Source organism: Thamnophis sirtalis, unplaced genomic scaffold, assembly GCF_051295495.1.
Source record: "Thamnophis sirtalis isolate CommonGarterSnake01/CBP01778 unplaced genomic scaffold, rThaSir2_p1.2 scaffold_4, whole genome shotgun sequence".
Taxonomy (NCBI): domain Eukaryota; kingdom Metazoa; phylum Chordata; class Lepidosauria; order Squamata; family Natricidae; genus Thamnophis; species Thamnophis sirtalis.
The window spans coordinates 74,302,466-74,320,542 of record NW_028261384.1 but is presented as its reverse complement, the minus strand read 5'-3'; the positions used below and the strand labels follow the sequence as shown (position 1 = coordinate 74,320,542).

At 39.8% G+C, this 18,077-nt stretch overlaps 1 protein-coding gene across 6 annotated transcripts in view; it reads right to left on the bottom strand.

Annotated features, from left to right (window-relative positions):
• The window catches only part of HECW1 (HECT, C2 and WW domain containing E3 ubiquitin protein ligase 1), a 274,097-nt gene that overhangs the window by 123,833 nt on the left and 132,187 nt on the right, over positions 1-18,077 (bottom strand). For all 6 annotated transcript variants that reach the window (XM_087713122.1, XM_087713121.1, XM_087713124.1 and 3 more), the window contains one exon: positions 2,305-2,399. In XM_087713122.1, coding sequence (XP_087569248.1) covers positions 2,305-2,399 — 95 coding nt within the window. The remainder of the gene's footprint in view (positions 1-2,304; positions 2,400-18,077) is intronic.

The following is an 18,077-nucleotide window of genomic DNA, read 5'->3' as shown; positions in this document are numbered from 1 at the left end:
TTAATGGTGAAAATAGTAAGGTTCTACATTCCACTAGTACAGCATATATGGTACTTTTCTCATTAGTAGTAACCGTGAGAGGGATTTTGGAGTCCTAGTGGACAATCACTTAAACATGAGCCAGCAGTGGGCTACAGCTGCCAAAAAAGCCAACACAGTTCTAGGCTGCATAAACAGACGGATAGAATCAAGATCACATGATGTATTAATATCATTTTATAATGCCTTGGTAAGACAGACTTGGAATACTGCATTCAGTTTTGATTGCCATGATGTAAAAAAGATGTGGGGACTCTAGAAAGAGTGCAGAGAAGAGCAACAAAGATGATTAGGGGACTGGAGGCTAAAATATATAAAGAACGGTTGCTAGAACTGGGTATATATCTAGTCTGATGAAAAGAAGGACTAGGGATGACATGATAGCAGTGTTCCAATATCTCAGGGGCTGGCACAAAGAAGAAGGAGTCAAGCTATTTTCCAAAGCACCTGAAATAGGACAAGAAACAATGGTGGAAACTAATCAAGGAGAGAAGCAACTTAGAACTAAGGAGAAATTTCCTGGCAGTTAGAACAATTAATCAGTGGAACAACTTGCCTGCAGAGGTTGTAAATGCTTGAACACTGGAAGTTTTAAAAAGATATTGGATAACCATTTGTCTGAAGTGGTGTAGGGTGTCCTGCCTAAGCAGGGAGTTGGACAAGAAGACCTCCAATGTCCCTTCCAACTCTGTTATTCTATTCTATTCTAAGAGGAAGGGGAAAGAAAGGGGGGGGGAATTGAAAAAAGAAGAATATGTTTAGCTCAAGGACAAATACATTGTCAACTCACTGCTCCAAAAGAAACTGAGGAATTTCAACAGCAGCCAAACCAATTCTGTTATCTTGTAAAGCCATCTGTGTGAATCATGAGGAAGATTACATATCAAGTATATTTATGGAAATGTTTTCTGCTTATCATGAGATATGCTGTAAACACAGTATACTTGGACTTCAATAAGACATTTGCAAAGTAGACCACAATCTACAACTTGATAAGATTGAAAAATGTGGGTTAGACAACATCACCATTGATGGATTCAAAACTCAGTGTGTAGTCTTTAATGGAACTGCATCTACATGGAGGAAAACTTGCAGTGGAGTATTCAAGGTTTGGTCTTCAGCCCTATACTCTTCAATGTCTTCATAAATGATTTAGATGAGAAGATAACGAATTCGTTAAATTTGCAAATGACATCAATCTAGGTGGAATAATCAACACTTTATAACATAGGCTCAAGATACAGAAAGCTGTTGACACAGTCTTGAACACTGAACCCTATTCAAAAATGCAATTCAGAAGTGATAAAAATAAGGTATTACATCTAGGCAAGAAAAAAACTAATGTGTAGATATAGAATAAGTAGTACCTGTGTCAACAGCAGTAACTAAGAGATGAATCTAAGAGTCCCAGTTGACAACCATTTAATATGAGCCAGCAGTGTGCTGCACTTGCAAAAAATCCAATACAATCCTAAACTGTATAAAAAGAGGGGTAGAATCAAGATCACTTGAAGTGCTAGTATCACTCCATACTGCTTTGATAAACTATACTTAGAATATTGTGTCCAGTTCTGGTCATCACAATATAAAAAAGATGTTGAGGTTCTAGAAAGATTGCAGAGATTAGCACCAAAATGATTAGGGGACTGGAGGCTAAAACATATGAAGAATGGTTATAGGAACTGGCTATGTCTTCTCTAACAAAGAGAAGAATGATTGGTGACATGATGGCAATCTTCCAATATCTCAGGGACTGACACAAAGAAAAGATGGTCAACCTATTCTCCAAAGCACCTGAAGGCAAGACAAAATCAAGGAGAGATCTAACCTAGAAGTAAGAAGAGATTTCCTGACAATTAGAACAATTAATCAATGGAATCTCTAGCCTTCAGATGTTGTGAATATTCCATCACTGGAGAATTTCAAAAAGAGACTGAACAGTCATTTGTCTGGAATAGTATAGAACCTTCAAGGTCCCCTCCAACTTTGTTATTTTGTGAAAAGAAATGCAATTACCCTTGACTTTTTAGTTCTATTGGTACTTATCAAGCCTAACTTTATAACTGTAGAATAGTTATTTGGATTTTTTTTCATACTTGTATTAAATTGCAAGAATACACAAAGAGAAGAAAAACTGGCAATGGAATACAGAGCATAACAATTCAGCAAGTCCAGATTTAAAGATGAAAACTACTGATACAACTGAATCATAGTCATAAGCAAAAAACAGCAGGATCATAATCAAGAAGCCAGCATAAAACTTACAGGAATTGTATTATTCTTCACTGTCACACTGGGAGTTGTTGCACGCAGTGCCCCACTCACTCCATGATAATATTTGAAGCAGATCTTTGTTTCAGCTAAAAGAAAAAGTAATAACTTTGAATTATATCTGTTGTGCAGACTCAATCTTAGTATAAGAAAATTCATTTTGAGTACATAATTCATGCACTCAAATAATTCTTCAAATTAAATAAAAATTAATGAATCTAATTAAAAAGTTATTTTTAAAGATAATACAATTACAGGTAGTTCTTGAATTATGACCACAATTGAGCCTAAAATTTATGTTACTAAGTGAATCAGATGTTAAGTGAATTTTGCCCCATTTTATGACATTTCTTGCCACAGTAGTTAAGAGAATCACTTCAATTATTAAGTTAGTAACAGGATTGTTAAGTGAATCTGGTTGCCCCATTCACTTTGCTTGTCGGAAGTTTGCAAAAGGTGACCACATGACCCTGGAATACTGCAATCATAAATATGAACTAGCTGTCCAGCATTCAAATTTTGATCACGTGACCATGGGAATGCTGCAATGGTCATAAGTATGAAAAAGTCATAAGTCACTTTTTCAGTGCTGTAACTTTCAACGGTCACTAAATAACTGTTATAAATCAAGGATTTTTGTCTTTTGGTAGGCTAATTTGAGAAGGTATATAAATGGAGATTAAGAACTTAGAGATAATTAGATAAAAATATAATAAATATTCAAATTTAAGAAATTATTTCTGAAAAAATGGGCCTGATTCCATATTTGTTACTCCTGTTGAGCACAATAGAAGTTTTGCTGACCATTGTGTAATTTTGATATTTATGATCGTTGCAGCATTACCATAGTCATGTGATCAAATTTCAGACACATGGCAACTGATTTATATTTATGATGGATAGCCTTTGAAAAAGGCACATGTGATTCATACTAACTGATAGAAAATTATTCAGACTTCTGCATTAAGTTCTATGGTGTTTTATAACACCAGGTCTTTTTTTTCAGCATCATTTCCCTTATTTTTTTTTCAAATTTGCCATATAAACTTACTCCCAAGGCAGTTTAATATGATTACACTTTCTGTTGCTAAGTGAGACATTTGTTAAGTAGATTTTGCCCCATTTTATAACCTTTCTAATCACAGTTGTTAAATGAATCACTGCAGTTGTTAAGATTAAAAGGTGACCATATGGTTCCAGGACACTGCAACCATCATAAATTTCCTGTAAGCCGCCTTGAGTGAGTAGATGGCAATATAAATTTTCCAAATAATAAACAAACAAACAAACAAACAAGTCAGTTGCCAAGAGTCTGAACTTTGATCACTTGGTTATGGAGTTGCTGTAACGATCATAAGTGTGAAAAATGTTCATAAGTCACTTTTTTCAATGCTTTTGTAAATTTGAATGGTCATTAAATGAACAGTTATAAGACAAGGATTACCTGAACTTGCATTATGATGCTTATAGTAGTAATGTTTTCATGAACACTTCCTTTGGTACTTGTCATGTTTTGTGCTCCATCTGAATTTTCAAAAAGTTACTTTAAATAAAAACAAAATGGAAGCACGCAAACTCTAAAGTAAAGCACCCACTTGCTTCATATTCACTGTAAGAATACTTTTAGAATACTTTTATTTCTAATTTTAATTTTAGAATACAAACCATGTACTACTTTTTTGATACTTTTTTGATACTTTTGGTATATATTTTTTGAAATAATAAATTGAGGTGAAAGTTTTGCTGAAGTACCAGTAATACAGGAAAGGTTTAGAGAGAACTTATATTGAACAACTTCACCAATTTTCCTTTTGATAAATGGGCACCATTTTGTAACGAGGTGAATACTGATATGGGCTATCATTTTATGAGAACCAAAAATGAATTTGCTATTCCAAATATTTCAATTAAAAGGCAACCTAATATCTGCCAAAAGTAATTCAATTAAAGCACACAAGTGTTTATTATTATTACATATACACAACAATTTAGGAAACCAATGGTCAAAGCTAAACTGGTCCTAGATAATGGTAATAGAATTCATAGAGGACTGGACTTGGGTCTCTTGTGGCAACACAATATCTCCTAACTGATGACTGATGACAAAATCACCCAAAGTACTTTTTGATGCAGTGAAAAAGAAATGCAGAATATAAAATTTATGGTGAATCATAATGAAACAATACTCAGATCAGTGTACCTGAGGTACATAACTATCAATCAAACATTAGGACAGGAACAGTAGTTCTCAGCTTTGGTTTATTGTTTACAGTTCAAGGCCAATTATAAAAAATGTATTAAATACTATGTATTTTATCAACATAATGTTACAAAATGGGCCCAAAATACTTAATTAATATAAAGAAGGAATAAAAAGTACTTCTATAATGATATATCTAATGATAGAAATTTTAATGATACCTTCTTGAAGGTATTTGAAAATGGATTGAATAGAAGAAGACAGAAGATAGTTTTTGTATAGGGAAAGCTGATTTATCTATCTGTTGTCACTCATGCCAAGGAAAAAAGTCAAGGAGCATCAATTATTGTGTCTGTTTTAGAATGCTAACATGTTTCACTTTAAATGCATATGAACTATAAACTCAGACTTTCATTTACTAATTTTCTTGATTGCATGAAAGCCAGATGGGAGGGAGAGATTGACCTGTTGGTGTTGCAGCAGGACGGTTATGGGATAGCGGAGCTCCATAGAGCACCACAAAACCCAGGCAATACCTGCTTCCCAGGAGATCCTATTGGGCCAAAGCCACCCTGGAGGGGTGATGAAGAAAGGAGAGATGCTTTGTAGATCATGAGGAAACAGCAATTTCCTTGTTTAATTCAAAGAAAACCCCTTGATCAGCAACAGAGACGATAATCATTTTGGCAAGACCGAAGCTGCGACAACCAGGACAAGAAGAATATGTGTTGGAGTGGTTTGTGGGCAGAGGATTGAAACTGGGTGAGACAATTTTCAATTTCTATACTAGAGACTTAAACCCAAATAAAATAATTTTTAAGAAAAAAAGACTCTCCAAATCATTAAGAAAGGGCCGATTTAGTACATGGAGAAAGATTATAGACCTTAAAGGGAAACAAACTTTTAATGGAAGACTGTGACTGGAAAGACTAGACTGGAACTGGTAGTAGCATGAAAAGTGGTTCAATTTGTGGATAATATTGTACAAAGAAAGAGGAATTTTGCTTTTTTATTTTTTAACCAATCTTTCTCTTTGACAGTCAGCTGTTTTATTTTTGCTGTGTTTAATGCTGGAACTTAGAGCGATGGTGCCACCTACTGGTCAAAGACGATATTATATTAGTATATGGTGGGAATAACCGGGGAATGCAAGAATTATTTGATAATTCAAGAATAACAAAGAGGAGAAGAAAGAAAATAGTGAAAGGTAAACAACACCCGGAAGGCCTTTTTATTTTGGTTCCACATCAACTGGAGTTTTGACTGCCTGGGAGTACTAGGGAGCCGTTTGAAGATTTTTAAGGCAAGGTGGATTACAATTAACAAGAAACATCCTTGAGACTGAATATCTGACTTTGTGGATTAAAGGCACTTGGGGAAATTTGGTGGGCCAATTTGGATTATTAAGATCATTTGACAGAACAGTCTACGAAGCAAAAAAAAGAAAAATTAAGGACTATAAATTTAGGGGATTTTGAGGAACAGTTCCAGGACTGTGTAAATTTTACTAATATTGGCATTGTTGGTGTTTCTGGGAAATTGGGATATTGAAATTTTGGTGGAATATTGAGCAGTGATTAGCAGAGATTAGTTTATTACATCATCACAAAATGTTACAATAGAGGAAAACAAATGTAGTTTATAAAGAAATATTATTGATGTTTCAATGTATTAAGGAAGATTTATTAACAAGGAATCATAGGGAGATGATAGAATTGATGCAGGATATGGGTGTGAGACTAGAAACCCCACAGCAAATGACAATAAAAAATGAACAAAAAAATCAGAAAATAGAGGAGATCAGAAAGGAATCTGAAACATCTGAGGAAAGAATAGAGGAGAAAAATTCAAAATTGATTCAAGTAGACAAAGATGAGAAGAGATAGCAATAATTTCTAATATGGAACAGATAGAATATCCCTTAAAAATTCAACATATAAAAGAGAATAAAGGGAAAGATCTCCTGAAAATGATGGGGGAATTACAAATGGGTACTCTAGAGATTCAACAGCAAGAGATGGATGTTGTGGCAGATGAAATGTTTAGATTAAGTAAACATGATAAAAGAAGTCACAAAATACCAGAGGAGAAGCATGAAAGATTCACCAAGAAGTTAATAAGAGTTAAAATTCTAAAAAGGGCAAGGGAATTGTTTAAAAAATGCAAGAGCAACATTAAAAGGTAATAAAGAGCTAGTAATGGATCCAGAAAAATTGTTGAAACAGGAGATAGGAGAGGAACAGACAAGGAATGCAAATGAACAAGAAACTAACAAGGTAGAAAAAGAAATGAGAAACAAAACTCAGTGGGACAATGCTATTGAGATTTATAGAGGCATGGAAAGAGTAGAGAGGAAAAAAGGAAAAGGGTATCCAAAAAAGAAATTAGCCAAAAATAAAGAGAAATAATGGGAGGTGGAAAAGGAACATTTGAAGGAGAGCCATTCAAACAACCTATTGAAAATAATAGAAAAAAATCAGAAGAGAAGATATAAGACATATAAAAAGAAGAAAAAGAGAAAAGAAAATCTAAGAATTGGAGATTAATATAATGAAATGTAACTAGTAGAATGAAATGAAATATTTTAAACATGGCAATAGTATATACCTAATTAAGACGTGTGTGAGCTATATAAATACTTTTAAGTGTGCAAAGTAATTGTGTTAAAAGCTTACTATATAAAAATCTGAAATTGAAGACCTATGTTACTTGTAGAAAATAGATGAAAAGGGAATGATAACTTTTGGTTTATTTTTAAATTTTTATAATAAAAATTAAAAGTTGGAAAAAAGAGAAGAAAAGTAATATGGCAAAAATTGGAAATGGAAATATAATGTAAAATGAATTATGAATATGCGAAAATATTAAAGGGGAAATCCAGACAACACTTTGCTCATAAAATAATTTTTAATTATGCAACAAAAAATAAGAAACTTTGTTTTATAAAAGGAGTGAGGAAGGGAGCTGTTACTCACGAAACTATATATGCATTTAATAAAAGTTGTTCGTCTGAAAAAAAGAAGTAAAACGGGAAAGGGATGATGGATAGATATAGAATATTTTTTAACATGGCGATTATTATATGAAGTGTTAGAAAAAAGAAGTAGAAAATAGAAATTGGGAAAATAGTATTATGTATACTGAAATATAACAGAACACATTATAATTACTATGTATACACAAATGTTAGAAATTGAAAGTTTATGATTATGTATATTTAAATAGTACTATCATTATCAGAATTGTGTGTAAAGTATATTGACCCAGACAATATACTGTCCACCAAGCATTTTTGGATGTTATAAGTATAATCTTTATTGTCATTGTACTAAAATACAACAAAATTGTATCATTTTAAAAATTATTTAAAAAAAAAACGAAAAGAAAGCCATTAATTTCAGCCTTTAGAAGAAAGCAATGGCAAATGATTTCTAAAAATACTACCTAGAAAAACTGTGGAATACTTCAGATAGCTGCTAGAGATCAGGTCTGACTTAAAAACATTTATTTTCTTCATAGCAATTTCAACAGCTCAGTTCCCACAGCTTTACTGACTTATAAACCATGATAAATGTTGGTGATATCAAAATAACTGCATCATGCCAAATGTGGCTGAGGTTGATTTTTCAATTTAAAGGAATTACCTTATACCGCTTTATTTAGAATTGGAATGACAATTCAGCACAGTAGCTTGTTACTTAGTATGTAAATATTCTGTACAAAAAATCTAACCTATTAAATTTTCTGAAACTAGCATACTGCTATAAACAGATGGGCACACTAAATATTTAAAGCTTAATAGTGTCTTAGTATCAGCAGTCTGTATTCTAAGTAACAGTAGTATATGAAGTATATAATTTTTCATTTAAAAAAATCAGGAATGGTGAATAAGTTCCTCTGAAAACCAACATGTTTTGATCTTCTTCTGCAATTTACAAGCACCGGAAAATATACCCAGTATGAATAAAATATGTCCTAAATATCATCTATAATCCTTAGAAGCAGAGCAGTAGAGAAACTTAAGGGAGTTCCAATCAGCTGTTTTCATATAAAAAGTTTTCTTCAAACACAGAAAATTTAAAACCCATTAAATTACAGTACCATTAACAGTAGCAGACATCTTTCTATGCTCCCTTGCTTTCTTGCTACCCCCCTCTTTTAATTATTGTATATTGATTTTACTTTTATTCGCATGTAAGTTATGCACATTTTGAAATGAGGGAGAAAATGTAAATGAGATGAGGGGATACAATAGATAAAGAGGGAATTTGCTTTCTGTATGATACATTTCTGCCATTATAATTAGAGCTTAAAATTGTTAATTGAGAAATATTAAAAAATGGAAAAGAAAATGAAAACCTTAGTCAAAGGTTTTGCTCATTTTAAACAGAAATAATAGGTAACTTTTCACAATGTTAGCAACTACAGAGTTTAGGTTAGTAAAACTGGAATAGAAACAGGATTTATCTACAAATGGGCAAGTTGGAATTAATGAGTTCAGTTTCTTTTCTCTTTTATAAAACAACAACAAAACCTTGTAGTATGTTTGAAAGAGCCTTTAAAACACAATTATTCAAGACCACAAGTGTACACATGTTTTCTGACAGGCTGGGATGATGTTTGATAATTATATCAAAGTTGTTCGGAATTATAATGTTTAGTGTAAAAGAATGAGAAACTATTAAATACAGGTGGTCCTTGGGTTACAATGGCAATTGGGACCCACTAGAAGTGAAGATGGGTCAATGAGGGTTGGGGGCAGGTGCTGGGAAATACAAATAGGTGCTAGAGATGTGGGTAGGCCATAAGAGCTGCAAGATGCGCGGGGGTGGGTTACTATAAATCATGATCAGTCTCAACTTTCACAGATCAATCATGAAGAAGCTCCTCCTTGTTCAATGTCATTGTAATTTTGAACGATCACTGAATGAGGAGTGAAAATTCAAGAACTACTTATATATCACTGTAATTTCTAAAAGAGTGTGACAGAAATAGAATGTTCTAAATGAGAATTATGTACATAATACTTCCCCCTATTGCATCCTGGTTCCAGTTGAAGTGCTAAAGCAGGGATGTCAAACTCAAGACTCGCAAACCAGATCTGGCCCATGGGTTGCTTAGATCTGGCCCATGGGACTCCCTGGAAACAATGATCGACCGGCCCATGGTGCCTCTGTCAATGAAAATGGAGCTCCTCTGGAGCTCAGTTTCCTCTGACAGAGTGTTGCAGGAACATTGCAGCCAAAAATGGAGCTTGTGAGGGCAACATGTGGTCCTCCCAAGCTCCCTTTTCACTGGCAGAGGGTTGCAGGTGACCATCTGGTCACCCATTTTCACTGGCAGATTGCAGGAAGCCGTCACAGTTGAAAACAGAACTCAGGGGCCCGTTTTCACTGGCAGAATGCTTGGGCCACTATAGACAACCCCAACATTAGTTACATCAAGCTAGACACACCCACCCTGGTTCCCTTAGGTCAAACACAACCCTGATGCGGCCCTCAATGAAATCGAGTTTGACACCCCTGTGCTATAGAGATCTTTTGATATTACTACAGATTTTCAAGGACAAAGAAAAATAAGATTTAAAATAGGCAATAGAAGTCCTTCCCTTATCCCCCAGTATGTCTTCTCCATTAATTATGTTGTTCCAAAGTCTGGCATATGACAATTAGTGCAGCCTGGCAGCTATATTGAAAAAAGTAAGAAAAATATATAAAATGTCATGATGGACAGAAGTGGTAGGAAGAAGATTGGATTAAACAACCAACAAAAATGTTCAGAGTGCACTATAATGTGTAGTATGAATATAAACAATAAATTAAATTAGTATAATTATGTACTGTGTGTGTTAAGATTATAAATTGAGTAATTTAATTTGAGAATGGAATTTAATTTGAGAATGGAAAGACAACAATATTTTTAGACAAGGAGAAAAACAGATGCTTCTGTGAGGTGTACATACTGTAGTAGCATCTTAGGTTTATTAACTCTATTCAGCATGTTAACTTCTATTAAAGTTTAGATTTTATCAATGATAGTTTTATCTGGTTAATTTTATATTCCAATATTAAACTGAAACATTCAATAAAATCCTAGTATTATTTCTTGTTTCATATCCAGATTCAAATGCATAACTTTTTTAAATCAAACAAATCACAGGTAGTTAAATGCTTTAATGTGACTGCATTAATTTAGAGATTGGTATTTTATTATTAGAACATGATGTGTTAATCTATTTAGTAGCACTAATTAAAAAGAATCAATCACCTTATAACTTGACCTGATAAGCCTAATAAATATACAGGCAGGATAGAGAAGAGCTAGGCAAAGAAACAAAAGGAGAGCAGAGCAAGGCCAGTTTTCAATCTAATTGTGAATGCAAATTTGAATATGGTGGAAATCAGAGGTGGGTTCCTACTGGTTCAGACCGGTTCGGCCGAGTAGTAATTCATACTGCCATGCCCCCGAACAGGTTCTGTCTTGTTTCTTTTACTACTGCGCATGTGTGCATACCCGCATCAAGCATGCACACGCTTAAAGCGCATGTATGTACCCGAAGCGCATCCCTGAGTGAATCCACCCCTGGTGGAAATGTTCTGAACAAATACTTTCTAAGATTCAGAAACCAAGAACAAAAAATAGTGTTAAGACAAAGGATGACAGTCATATTTGGAAAAAACAGATTGCTAATATAAAGGGGGGAAATTCACAATGATCCTTGGTGAGAGAAAGGTTAATCTTTCTTTCCCATTCTTAATGACCACCCTAGGTTCACTTTCTCTAGAATTGAGATAGTGACAATGTTTGGACAAGAAGCCTCTTTGGATCTTCTACTGCAGTGTTTTTCAACCACTGTGACATAGTGTAAGGTGTGCCGTGGGAAAAACACTTTATATATAGTCAATATAGGCACAGAGTTAAATTTTTTTAACATTTTCTAATGGTGGTGTGCCTCGTGATTTTTTTTCATGAAAAAGTGTGCCTTTGCACAAAAAGGTTGAAAAACACTGTTCTACTGGATAACTTTAGAGAGAACATGTTAGTCAGCTGCCTGGGGCAGAAGAGCTTTAAAAAATTTCTGCTCGCTGCAATATAATCCTTTCCATTAAACATAACAGGAAACAGTTATAACAACAGCAGGGTATTACCTGATAAATTTCTCAGCTAAAGAATAGCAGAGCTTTTGTTCCATCCCCTTGAAAGGGGGAGGAACTAAATTGTTTTATATTACAAGAATCTTTTTTAAGAGAACAGCTGCATTTTTTTTCAAACCATATGGCAGATGCATGGATTGTGTCAGATTGTACAGCTCCTGGAGTGAATCAAGAAAGGATATTTGTAGAACTCTGATTTATTTCTTTGAAAAGGATTGTGCAATCTTTGCATGGTCCTAATCTGTAATCTAGAAATAATAATTAATAAAAAAGATAAACTCTTTACTTTCACTTGTACCCATTGCTTTATCCATGTACTATTAAAACTTGTGCCTTTTTGTTTGTAATCTTCAATAGGGCAACAACTGGGCAACAATATTAAATAAAGGTAGCTCAGGTTTACAGAATGTTGGAAGCCATGATTCCCATGGGAATTAAATTTGGGGAAGTGCCTCCATGCCTTCTGAATATACTTCCTGAAAATCCATTGATTATGTGGTACAAGAGAAGATGGGGGAGGGCAAAAGAACTTTGGTCCTTACCTGAACGTGTCTTTTCTGTAGAATGGAGGGAGGGGTTACACATGGTATAGTCAAAGCCTGATTGGTCCATAGACTGAGGGAATTTTCTTTAATATTCCACCATTCCCTATTGGCTCCCAGTTCCTCGAGGTCGAAGGACGGCACCCTCAAAAACACAAGCAGACCACAGGACCTCCTGGCCCTCCACCTGGCTGACCCTATAACTAACTAGGGCAGGTTGTAATCCCTCCCTCCATTCTACAGAAAAGACATGTTCAGGTAACGACCAACATTCTTTTTCCAGTAGAATGGAGGAAGGGGTTACAATGGGACGTACCCAAGCTTAGTCCCAGGATGGAAACTAGGACCAAGGAGGAGGGACGGTTGCTACCTGCTGTAGATCCCTGCGTCCAAAGGATGCCTCTACAGAAGCAAACACATCCAGCCAATAGTGCTGGATAAAGGGTGTTGGAGACGACCAGGTGGCCGCCAAGCAAATGTCCTCAAACGGGGCCATAGTGGCCCACACTGCCCTGGTGGCAGTGCTCCGCGTGGAGTGGGCCATGATCCCCAAGGGAGGAGTCTGACCAGATGACTCATAGGCAGCAACAATGGCCTGTCTTAACCACAGGCCAATTGTGGTGGAAAATACCCAGGCCCCCAAGGAACCCAGCTGAAATGAAATGAAGAGGGCCTCAGATCTGCACACCTCTGACGTACACCTGAGATAGATGCGCAGGGCATGGCAGATGTTGAGGTGATGCTATAGATGCTCCCTCTCGTGAGAGGGGGAAGGACAAAAATTAGGCAACATGATCTCTTGCACCCTGTGAAAGGGGGAATTGACCTTTGGAAGAAAGGTTGGGTCCAGGTGAAGGACCACCCTATCCTGGTGAAATTGACAGAGGTCATCCTTTAATGATAGAGCCCCCAGTTCAGAAATGTGCCTGGCCGACGTAACAGCAACCAGAAACACTACCTTTAGAGATAAGAACCTGAGATGGGCCATCTACAACAGTTCAAAGGGGGTCCCGGTCAAGGCCCTGGGCACAAGGGCAAATCCCAAGTGGGAAACCTATGCACTGGGGGAGGGTGGAGGTTGAAGTTATGGCTGCCACTTGCTGGCACAGAGTGTTATGTGAAAGGCCCCCGTCGAGACCTTTCTGAAGGAAATTGACTATCTGAGCCACTGAAGCCTCAGTTGAACAGATATTGAGGAGTTCGCACCATTTGATGAATGCTGACCACGTGGAATTGTAAATTCACATGGTTGACAGCCGTCTTGAGGCCTCTATGGTTGCGATGACTTGGGAGGATAAGTTAGCATTCCTCAGGAGCCGCCGCTCAAGTGCCAGGCAGTCAAGTGGTGCCACTGGGGCATTAGGACACCCTGGCACAAGGGGATCTCCTTCTGAGGGATCCTCCATGGGGAGATATGGACAGCTGGACAAGGTCCACAAACCAAGGCCACCTGGGCCAATATGGGGCCACATGATGATATGAGCCCTCTCTGCCACTACCTTTCTCAGGGTCCCCAGGATGAGTGGAAGACGGGGGAAAGCGTAAAGGAGGCCTGGAGGCCATCTGCTCCTGAGAGCGTCTGTGTCTTCCGCAGTCAGGTCTGGAAACGGGAAAAGAATCTCAGCAGTTGAGAGTTCGCCGGGGTGGCAAACAAACCCACCAGTGGAGTTCCAAACCATAGGCAGATATTCTGGAATAACTTGGGTTGAAGTTGCCATTTGCCGTTGTTGATTGTTGCGCAACTCAGCCTGATGGTTGGCTGTGCCTAAGATGTGTTCCGAGACCACTGATGGTAGTCTCTCTCCACCCAAGATCCGAACTTCAGAGCTTCTAGCCAAAGACTCCAGGAATGAATACCCCCCTGATGGTTTATTTGGGCTTTTGTGGCTACATTGTCTATCAGGAGAAGTACATGACGCCCCACGATCGAGTCTTTGAAGTTTCGGAGGGCCAGGCGAGCCGCCTTCAGCTCTAGCCAATTGATGTTGTGGCGTAGGTCTGAGGCAGTCCAATGACCTTGCGCCAGTTTGGAGTCCATCAAGGTCCTCCAACTGAACAAACTCACATCCGTAGTTATCGTCACTCGGTCTGGCTCCTAAAATGCACAGCCCCGATTCAGGACGGGGGAGAGCCACCAGAAGGACGGATCGCAGGGAGTTGCTCATTCGTCTCTGCTGGAATGGGATGAGAGCCCACTGGAGAGTTCAAGAGTGGAGGAGGGCCCAAGGCACTATCCCTATATACGACACCATCTTGCCAAGCAACTGGGACAAGGTCAGGATGGAAACTGACTGACATCTGCGCACCCGGTTTGCCAGCTTTTGAAGACTGACCAGTGAGTCTGGAGAAAGGTGAACTACCCCCTCTACAGAGTTTATCATGTCCCCAGGTGGAGTATCCTCATGGAAGGAGAGAGGTGACTTTTGGGAAAGTTGACAGAGAATCCCAGGGATTGGAGGGTCTGGATGGTGAGTCAGAGGTCGAGGACTGCCTGAGGAAGAGACTGGGCCTGAACTAACACATCATTGAGGTAACATTGGAGCCTCACCAGGGCAGATCTCAGGTGAGCCACCAATGCCGCCAGGACCTTCGTAAAGGTGCAAGGGGCTGAGATAAGGGTGAAAGGGAGAGTTCGGTACTGGTAATGGAGATCCCTGTGTGAGAACCGTAGATATCTGCGATGGGCTGGCAGAATAGGAATGTGGAGGTAGGCCTCTGTGAGGTCCACAGAGGCCAGGTAATCTCCCCGATGAATCCCTTTGAAGAATGGATGTGAAGGACGACATTTTGAATTGCCTGTAAACTATGAATCGGTTCAGGCCTTTGAGATCTAGAATCGCCCCCTGAGCTCTTCGGGACCACAAACAGGTTGGAGTAATGACCCAAACTGCGTTCCACCCATGGGACTGGTTTCACTGCCCGAATATCCAGCAGATGATCTATGATGAGATCCATCAGGTGGTGTCTTTCTGGGTCCCAGGACGGAGGAAAGGTCTGGAAGAACGTCGGGGCAGGGAGAGGAATTCCAGGAGGCCACTTCTGACTGTGGATCTGACACAGGCATCGGCCATTATCCGATCCCACTGATCCATGAATTTCGCCAGGTGACCGCCTATGGGGAGATCCGGATTGGAGTAATTTCCCTTTGCGGGAAATTACCCCACACACAAACACAAAAGGGCTGCCTGGACTGGCCCTGGTACCTGCTCCTGTCCTGGTAAAAGGGATGCTGATAGTACCTATTTGATCTATAATGAGGATACCTATGCTCTTGTTCTGTCTCGGGTGCCCTGTAGGTGCCCCTGTGGTATGGTGTTGGGTGAGAATCTGGCTTTTTGGCATTCAAGGGAAGAACCTTTTTTATCTTTGTTTTCTATGAGGATCAGATCTGGTGCTTTCCCAAAGAGATTGGTGCCCGTGTACGGGGCAGCCGCCAGGTTCCATTTAGCTTTGTTATCCATCTGGCAGCTGCATAACCAAAGCAACCGTCTGGAGGTCACTGAGGTGGAAATCGCCCTGGAAGCATACTTAATGGAGTCCAGAGTTGCATTGGCAGAGAACTGAGTTGCAACTATAATCTTAGTTATGTCCTGCAACAGCCGTTCGTCTTGGACCGGGATGCGTTCCTGTAGTTGGCATAGCCACATAACAGCTGTGCAGTTAAAGTAAGAGGCTGGGGCGGTGGATTTAATTGCCCAAGCAGAAGCATTGAAGTTCTTACGAAGTGTAAGTTCCGCAAGCTTGTCCTCCGGTTTCATTTTGTCAGCTGCATCTCTGACACTACGTAAAAGGAAGAGACCAGGGCGGCTACAGGTGTATCTATCGCTGGCAGCTGCAGGGTCTGCTCCATGTTGTAGAAGCGGCAATCGCTGCTCCCCAGATTGGGAAAAGTTGATGGACGGGCCCACAGGTTCTTGACCACCTCTAGGAACAACGGTGGTGCAGGCACCTCCTCTTTGTTCATAGCGATATTGGAAAACATTACCAGATTCGGGTACCTATGCTGGATGACCGCTGGGTCCCCTGTTCCTATCTTAGTGGTCTTTCTGGCCTTATGCAAAAGGGTCTTGAACATGGCCAGGGGAGGGAAAAGACCAGGAAATGCTGGGGGGTCAGGAGGGGTCTGACTCCTCATTCACTGAGAACCCCATCTCCTGCTGAGCCTCCCCTCCAAGGATGGAACCTTCACTGACCATGGAGGGGGAAGTAGGCTTAGTATGGTCTTGTCTGTGAGGAGCAGAAAGGCTTCCCGGTAATGGGAGTCCATTTGGGGCCTGCCACCTTGAAAGGCCCTTTCTCTCTGGGACAGACCTGTGGCGATGTCCCTTGTAATTGCTGTAGAAATGATACTCTTTATGCTTTCAAGTCCTCCAGATCATCCTGAGATGGACCCGGGACTGGAGGTCCTTGAGGAGCTAACCCAGATGTATGATAGTAATCTCTAGAGGAGCCCTCCAAGGGATCCCACCCCCCATCACCCTCGATAGCCCTTGGGGAGGCTGAAGGAGAAGGGGAAACCCCCTGTCTCAATTGTCTGCAAGGCCTGCGAGAGGAAACTGAAGGGGAAGATGGGCTAAAACCCCTGGGTGGAGAGCCAGATTGAAGAGAGGCGGGCCTGATGGGAGACCTGGATCTGCTGGCCGAATCAGGCCTAGTGTTCTGGGCCCGTCTCTCAACTCTAGCAATTGTTTTCTCCAGTGCGCATTGTCTTCTCAGCTCATCACTAGCTGTGGCTCTGGAGGGGCATTGGGCGGCCAAAGGCTTGGAGGCCGCAGCCCTGGTTCTAGGCCTGTCACTAACCCCTTCCTAATCTCACTTTGAGCCTCAGATGAAGCCTGTGGCAATTCAGATCCGGTTGCTGCCATGGCAGCTACTCACATGCCCTTGGAGCAGAGATGGCCACCAGTGGCTCCAACCGATGCCTGCACCCTCGGGAGCTGAGGACAGTAGGTTTTAGTTAGTGACCTGCCAGCCTTGATTAGTGGCCGTGATGCAGATCTGAGGTGTAGGCCACAAGGCATTCTAAAATGTCTCCACGTGACTAGTTAAAATGGCCACCGATCACGCTGCCAACAGACACTTTGAAATCACGGCTTGCCTTCTCAAGCCACAGCTCACGCTGACCAGCTGTAGTTGTTCGTCGGACGTTGGAGGCTCCAACTCGCCCAAAGCGCTGCAGCGAGCCGCGGCTGTGCTCTTTGAAGCCTGCGGCTCGAAAGAAGACTCCAATGCTCCAGCGGTGCCATGAAGCCGCAATTAGCCTTTTTAAAGGCGCAGCTCACTTTTCTCAACCCCGGCACACTTGAATGAGTCCTGACCGGCTCGTAGCCTCTTCTTTGCTCCCACACAGCTGCCGGTTGAAGCCTGTCACCCCCGCTGGCCCAGGGATCGGACAGGGCTCCTCATCTCACAAGGTAGGAGGGAAAATGCCAGGCAGGCTCTCCTACCTTGCATGGAACACTAACAACGGTCCCTGGGGGCAGCAGCCAATTAATTTAGAAATTTTAGAGTAGTCAATTATTCAAATTAATTTTTTAAAGAATTTAGCAATATTTCCTATCTAGGAGCCAAAGCAGTGCTTGGACCAAAAGACTGAGAGGAAACTGGGAGCCAATAGGGAATGGTGGAATATTAAAGAAAATTCCCTCAGTCTATGGACCAATCAGGCTTTGACTATACTATGTGTAACCCCTCCCTCCATTCTACTGGAAAATGTCCTCTTTCCTACTTTTCTTTAACTCCTGCACCCAATCAATTGGCAGAAAGGCCTGACAGTTGAGTGGCAATCTGCTGCTTCGGAACACAGTCTGAAATCTGAAATCACTTTACAGCAGTAGGCAAAGAGGAAAAAATAGGAAAGTGACTCAGATG